The sequence below is a fragment of the Trichosurus vulpecula genome, chromosome 2 (assembly GCF_011100635.1).
Source record: "Trichosurus vulpecula isolate mTriVul1 chromosome 2, mTriVul1.pri, whole genome shotgun sequence".
Classification (NCBI taxonomy): Eukaryota; Metazoa; Chordata; class Mammalia; order Diprotodontia; family Phalangeridae; genus Trichosurus; species Trichosurus vulpecula.
The window spans coordinates 87,383,870-87,391,417 of NC_050574.1; the positions used below are offsets into that span (position 1 = coordinate 87,383,870).

General features: G+C 40.9%; 1 protein-coding gene across 1 annotated transcript; it reads right to left on the reverse strand.

The window, feature by feature from the left end:
• Positions 1-1,533: 1,533 nt before the first annotated feature.
• LOC118836637 (olfactory receptor 52I2-like) lies at positions 1,534-2,511 on the reverse strand. The gene has a single exon (XM_036743875.1). The coding sequence runs from the start codon at positions 2,494-2,496 to the stop codon at positions 1,534-1,536; it is 963 nt and encodes a 320-aa protein (XP_036599770.1). The 5' UTR covers positions 2,497-2,511.
• Positions 2,512-7,548: the final 5,037 nt, after the last annotated feature.

Here is a 7,548-nt window from a genome sequence, read left to right on the forward strand (position 1 = left end):
TCTAGATAATGAACAATGCTCTTGTGCTTTCCCAGTCATCAATTGAGTGAAACAAGGCTGTGTGCTTGCTCCCACATTTTTTAGCATGATGTTGTCAGTCAAGCTGTCAAACACCTTCAATGAGGCAAACAGCATCAATGTCTGCTCTTGGAATGATGGTAAATTCTTCAACTTGAAAAGACTGCAAGCGTTTGTCCATAATTTTTTTTGTTTACAGATGATTGTGCACTCATTGTAGCCTCTGAAGCTCAGATTCAAAAAAGCCTAGATTCATTCTCTGCTGCTTGGGCTAATTTTGGCCTAACAATTAACACCAAGAAAACACAGGTGCTCCATCAGCCAGCACCACATCATCCATACATGGAACCATTGCTGACAGCAAATGGAGAAGTTTTCCGTGCTGTGGATAAGTTCACTTGTTTTCGCAGCATACTTTCTAGGGATGCACACATTGTTAGTGAGGTTGACACAGACACTGCCAGAGCTAGGTCAGAGTTTAGAGGTGCCAAAGGAAAGTGTGGGAGAGAAGAGATATTAGACTGACTACCAAACTGAAGGTCTACAGAGCTGTTGTGCTGACTTCATTGTTTTATGCGTATGGAACCTGAACAGTATGCCAGTGCCATGCCAGAAAATTGCATCACTTCCATTTAAATTGTCTTAGGTAGATTCTGAAGACAACCTGGCAAGATAACATACCAGGCACCGAGGTATTTTCTTGAACTAAACAGCCAAGCACTCAAACTCCGCTTGAAAGAGTGTAACACTTATGAGCTGGAAATATTGTTTGAATGTCAAACATAATGCTTGCTGAAAAGAGTATTTTATAAAAAAATCACACAGGGCAAGCACTCACATGGTGGTCAGAAGACGTAATATGAGGACACTCTCAAATCTCTCTTAAGAACTTTGGAATTGATTGTGTGACATGGGAGACATTGGCAGAGGATCACCTAGCATGGCATTCCCTCATCAGATTTGGTGCTGTGTGTGAAAAGAAATGCAATATGTACAAATTTAGAAAATCTACCCCAAATATTCATTTGGACAATTTGTGCCCAACCTGTGGTAGAACATTCTGAGCTTGTACTGGTCTAATCAGCCATAGTAAGATGTGTTGTAACTTGACTCTAACATAATGGTATCAATTTGGTCTTCTTTGAGAATGAAGGACAACAATCAACCAACCAGCCTGGCACATAGAAGTTGCAATAATTGCTTGTTGGCTTACTGACGGAGAACCAAACTCAAAGAATAATTTTTGAATGAAGACCCAAGATAAGGAATATAAATACCTGAGTATCTGAAATATCATCTTTAGTTTGGAAATAATTTAGTTAAGATGACTGCCACTATAATTTGAGGAGTTCTACAAAATGCCCAATGTGAGAACAATCCTGCCAGAAATGAATGATAGATATAAAGACAACATTCCAATATCCCCACTTACTTCTGAGCTTGTGTCTCCCTTCTTGATTCACTGTTTTCCATTACAAACACTTTAGTACCTCTTTTCTGTTTTGCTGAGTTTTCTCACACATGGTCAGGGAGGCTAGTAGTCAATGCATTCCACACTCTCTCCCTGATACGCTTTGTCTTCAGGCCATAGATAAGAGGGTTCAGCATAGGAGGGATGACTAGGTAGAAATCAGCCAGCAGCACCTCTGTGTGCAAGGGCACTACATGCTGCCCTGACCAGGCCATAAAGATGGACAATATGCCTGGCAAGTAGTAGAGGACCATGACACTCACATGTGAACCACATGTGCTTAGTGCTTTGACCCGTGCATCTCGAGAGGGGAGCCTGAACACAGCCTGGAGGATCAGACTGTAGGAAATAGCAATGAAGATCACATCAGTCCCTACAATGATGAAGGAAATAATCAAGCTATAAAGACTGCTGGGCATGTGATCAGCACATGCCAACTTGGCCACAGCCATGTGTTCACAGTAGGAATGGGGGACCACATGGGAGGCACAGTATGGCAGATGGACAACCATCCAGGTAATTGGAGTCATAGCTATGATAGCTCTTGCTATGATGGCCAGGCCCATCCCTACCATGGTCTGTGGTGTGAGGATGGTTTGGTAGTGCAGAGGCTTACAGATGGCTATATAGCGGTCAAAGGCCATGGCCAGGAGTAACCCTGTTTCTACCCCTGTGGTGGTATGGACAATGTACATCTGGGTGAAGCAGGCAGCAAAGCCAATGACACCATTGCCTGACCAGAAGATGTTCAACATCTTTGGGGTCACAGAGGTTGACATGACAATGTCAACAGCAGCTAGGACACATAGGAAATGATACATGGGCTCATGCAGGGCACTGTCTGTCCATATCACAGTCACAATGATAATATTTCCTAATAGAGCTACAGAGTACATGGCACTCAGTGGGACTGCCAGCCAAAGGTGAGCTGCCTCCAGCCCTGGGACACCCAGAAGGATAAAAGTAGCTGTGTTCAGTAATGTGTGGTTGGAGGAGGAGCCCAACATCACAGTAGAGACTTCTTCCCTGCAGACAAAGCCACAAAAGTGATCAGAGACCAGATATCAAGGAAAATTGGACCCCACATACACACAGTTCAGTAAAGAACTACATTTCATTAACAAGGGAGACAGAAGGAAAGGTGGAGGACGGGGAACTACAGAGAATGGAGAGCAAAGGAGGGAATTGTCCTAAGCAATACAAACTCTAAAAGTGTACAAAAAGAATTTTGATTTTTTGAGCTCTCAAAGAACATTAATTTTGGGAAGTATTAAACAATTGGAGAATAGCTGGGCAAATTATAATATATTAATAGGTAAGATTACTATTTTACAATATGAAATGATGACAAGAATATTTTAAGGTAAATGTGGAGAGACTTGTATGAATTGATGCATAGTGAAGTAAACAAAACCAGGAAAACAATTAATACAATGACAATATGTTAAAGACAAACAATTTTGAAAAAAGTAGGAGTTCTCATCAGCATAATGACCAACCATAATTGCAAAGGATTCATGATGAAACAAGCTACCCACATCCTGATTAAAACGTGAAGGACTCTTTCCAAAGGACTCATGATGGAGGATACTATCTACGTCCAGAGAAAGAACTATGAAGTATGAATGCAGATTGAGGCACACGTTATGCTCGCCTTTTTCCCCCTTTTTTTCTCTCTTTTGTTTTTGTTTTTGGGGTTTTTTTGCTTCTGTTTCTTCTTTCCCATGATTCATTGGTCATAATTCTTCTCCACAACTTGACTAGTGTGTAAATAAGTTCAATGTGAAGTTATACGTAGAAGATATATAAGATTCCATGCCATCTTGGGGAGGGACAGGGGGAGGGAGGAAAGAAAATCTGGAACTTAAAATTATGTAGAACCAAGTGTTGTAAACTAAAAATAAAAAAAACAAAAAAAACACATGAAGGACTCAAAGTTTATAAAAGTGATTATTTTTAAATGGCCAAACTTAAAGTTTGTTTCCCTTCATTATGCATGTATTAGCAGGGTTTTTTTCCTTTCATTCTCAATTGAGATTGGTGGATGTAGGATTGGAATGGAGAACAAATGGATTTTATTATGATTGAAATATAAATTAAAAATAAATAGAATAGAGCAATGGTTTCTCTGCATTCTCTGAAGGGCAGAACTAGTATAAAAAGAAATTGAATTGTTGTGAAACAAGTTTATCACAATAAAAAGGTGGAGGGATGTGCAGGTCCTAAAAATGGCAATTATACATGATTTAAACAGGCTGCCTCAAGATAGAGGTGAATTCCCAGAACTCCAGGATCTTATGTACAGATTGAATGAACTTTGCAAATACTGCTACAGAGAAAATTTCCCTCTACATATAACTTTGGAGAGATTCCTTCCAATTTGATTTTTGACAAGCAAAATTTGCAGGATCGAGTGTGGTAAGACAGCAAAGGCAAAGGATTTGTAGTCATAGAGGACTAAGGTTCAAGTGCTAGTTCTGCCACTTATTACCTGTGTGACCTTCAGAAAGATCACTCCACCTGCCTGGGTCTCAGTTTCCTCAACTCTAAAATGAAGGGAGTAGACTCAATGAGTTCTAAGGTCACTTTTAGCTATAAATATATGATCCTATGAAACTCCTTTGAAAACCTCACAGAGTATAATTGTGAATGTTTATTATGATTACATAAATCATTTTATTTATAACATAATTAATCATTCATTATAGAACCTCAAAATGAGAATCTTGTGAGGACCCACAAAACCAGAGTCTGGCAGACAGAAACATGACTTTTTAGAGACGTATGTTTCTCTCTTATGAGAAGGTAGTGACTCCAAAAACAGAGAACCAGCCCACGTTCCTCATATAAAATTCAGTGCAAAGAAGTCAATCGATATTAAGTGACAGCTTACTACATGTCAGGTAGGCAAAGTGTGAGGTAGTAGGGATACAAAAACACAAACAAGTTAAGCCTCTGCCCTGGAGAAGTATATAAGGAGGAAAAACATTTCAACTGTGGGACTTTCTCTGAATTAACTATAATCTAATGCTCCCCCTTGGGGTCCTCGTTTGCTGTGAGTGCGCCTGGCATAGCAAGCTGCAGACAGACAGTCCATAACTGGGCCTCAGAGCAGGACTGAATGCTTCTGTGGCAGGGCTTTCTAAACATGAAGAGGGGATGCATGGTAGAAGGGGAGAGTGGCACAGAGCATGGGCTAGTGTGTAGAGCATGAGGCCAGAAGAGCAGGAGGCATGGAGTTTCTAATGATGGCTCTGCCACTTACAGAGAAATTGAGTGACCCTGGACAAGTCAGCTTATTGCATAAATTGACTCTTTCTTCATATATAGCATGAGGAAGCTAGAACTGGAATGGCTATGAGAAATCTTCCAGTCTAACATTTTAGACTTTCTATTCCCCTCAGCCACTTGGCTGAGCTCTTGTTCCTCCCCAAATGAGTTCAGCAGCAGTTGTTTCAATCAATTTCACTCACCCCATCCTGAACTTACCTTCTCTTCTCCTTGAGGTATGCTTTGAAAAAGGTCCATTCAGATGAGTACAGTAGCCAGTATGTAGATAAAAAGAAGGAAGGAAGGAGTGAAGGAAGGGAAGAAGAGAGGAAGGGAAGAAGGAAGTAAGGAAGAAAGGAAGGAAGGAGGGAGGGAGCAAGGAAGGAAGAGGGGAATGGAGGAAGAGTGAGGCATTAATAAACACCTACTATATACCAGGCACTGTGCTAAGTGCTTTATAAATATCATGTCATTAATCATCATAATAGCACTGGGAAGTATGTGTTAACATTGTAACCATTTCATAATTCAGGAAACTGAGACAAACAGAGTTAAAGTGACTTGTCCAGCCTTACATGCTAGTAAGTGACTGAGGTCGGATTAGAACCTGGGTCTCCCTTGCTTGAGGTACAGCGCTCTATCCACTGTGCCATCTACCCACCATTAAGGCATGGAGGGATGGAATATGAACTGACCCCCTCCTTCTTAAAGGAAATTTAGATTTACAGGTACAGTAATTATTCCCTCAAAGTCAACTTCCCTATCCCATTGTACAACAAGGTCTATAAAGCCTCGTAGCTAAAACCCCTATCCTAACACAGTGACCCTTAGCAGGATGCACGGGTGTCAATCTAATTTTTCTATGCTAAAACATCATGGAAAAGAGATAACTAAGAATAAGCTACTATGCCCCCTGAATCTTGTGTCTCCAGAAATAAGATGTAGATCGTCAATGGTTTAATTTATTTGAAGGACAAGTTAAATGCAATAACAGAAATAATTTTGAAATAGCTGCATTTTCCAACTACAGAGCTTTATAATGTAAGGGGGAGTGAGCTTCCAGTCCTTGGAAATATTCAAGAAATAACAGGAATAACAGAAATAACCACTAGACTTGGAATGATAAAAGTCTTAAACTCTTGCCTCAAAGGCTTACTAGCTCTGTGATACTGGGAAAATCACTTAACCTCTCTCATCTCCAGTTTCCTCATTTGTAATGGCAGGAATGATAGCATGCACTTCACAAAATTGTTGTGAGGCTCAAATGAGATGAAATATGTAAAGTGCTTTGCCAGTCTCACATTTCCACTTGTTACGTTTATTAGTCCAAGGTCTGGAGAGTTATTTATCCTCTCTCAGTCTCTGCTTCTTCATTTATAAAAGAGATAATAGTACCTACCTCATAGGGAAGGTGTGAGGATCAAATAATATATATGTATGTAATGTATGTATATATATAATAAGTGTATATAATTTCGAATACCTTAACATCCTATGTAAATATGATTTCATGTCATTCTCTTTAGGAAGGTGTTAATCTCCACAGCACCATGAATGTCCCTTCCAAAAGTAAAATCCCATAATACTTTACCTACTGCGAATAGATCATGCTTTACCTATTTCCTCTGTACATTGTGTCAGCTGGATGAGATAACTGCTGAGAGCTCCTCCAGTTCAGAGAGTCTATGATATAATGATCAAAATCCCTTTTGCTCATTCTCTCCTTCCACCATGGCATGGTGCCATTGAAGTAGAGATACACCTGGAAGGACCCTTGGAGTTCTTCTAACCTAAGCTCTAGACAGGTAAAGAGACTCAAAAAACAAAAGTGGGATATGATGCAAATTCTTTCTTTCCACTATATCCCCATTGCTCCTTCCCTCAGGCAGAAGTAATGAGAAACCCGATGCTCCTCTCTGAGGAGACCCCAACCCCATGTGTCCATTAGCTCATCCACCAATTCGGTGACCCACCTCCCCGGCTTACATTTGCCAGTTTCCTCAGAAGTGGCCTCTCACACTACCACTCTATGCTTGGTCTGATCCAAGGGAACAAGAACTTCAATGAAGTGCCTTAGAGGTAAAACGTGTGGCGACAGAAGGAGCAGTAAATGGATGAGATGGAATTTGACTTTATATGGAAAAAGCAGCTTCTAGATTTGACCCACTTTTACCTCCTACCGCTGAGGCATACAGAACACCTACTCCCATCAATAACCCAATTAAGCCCCAATATCACACTCATTCCAAATACAGTGATTCCTCAGAGGCCTGCTTACTCTTTGCTCCCTAATGACCAGGGAAACAAACATGAAGAGTGCCTTGATCACTCATAGCAGCTGTGTCAATGATTCAGTGAATAATATGTTGCAAGTCTCCTTCTTTCTTTGGGCCCAGTTTTTCCTTCTGTCAATGAAAGGTCTTGGACTAGGTTTTCTCTATGGCACTTTCCCATTCCAAGTTACTATCATGTTATGAACCTTAGCTGAGCTCCTTGGGACTGATGTAACAGAGAAAAGGGAGGCCTGAGCATTCCAAGGAGAGTAATGGGTACAGGGAAGGCCACAGTGGAACATCAACACTAATAAGGCTGAATGTCTTTGGCCCCCAGAGTCTCCCTAGGTGGAGAGGTTTCCTCACAGGTGTCATCACCTCTTCCATTATCAGGGGCTCATTGAGAAGTGAATGCTGAACCATGGCTGACATCCATGTGACCATAGCCAATGAACTGTAGCAGGGTGTGGCACCTTCATTCAGGCTTCCTGAAGCCTTAGCTATGTTTCCCTCAGG

What these genes read in the sequence shown, in the direction of transcription:
- LOC118836637 (XM_036743875.1), bottom strand. Translation starts at nt 2,496, where the DNA reads ATGTTGGGCTCCTCCTCCAACCACACATTACTGAACACAGCTACTTTT.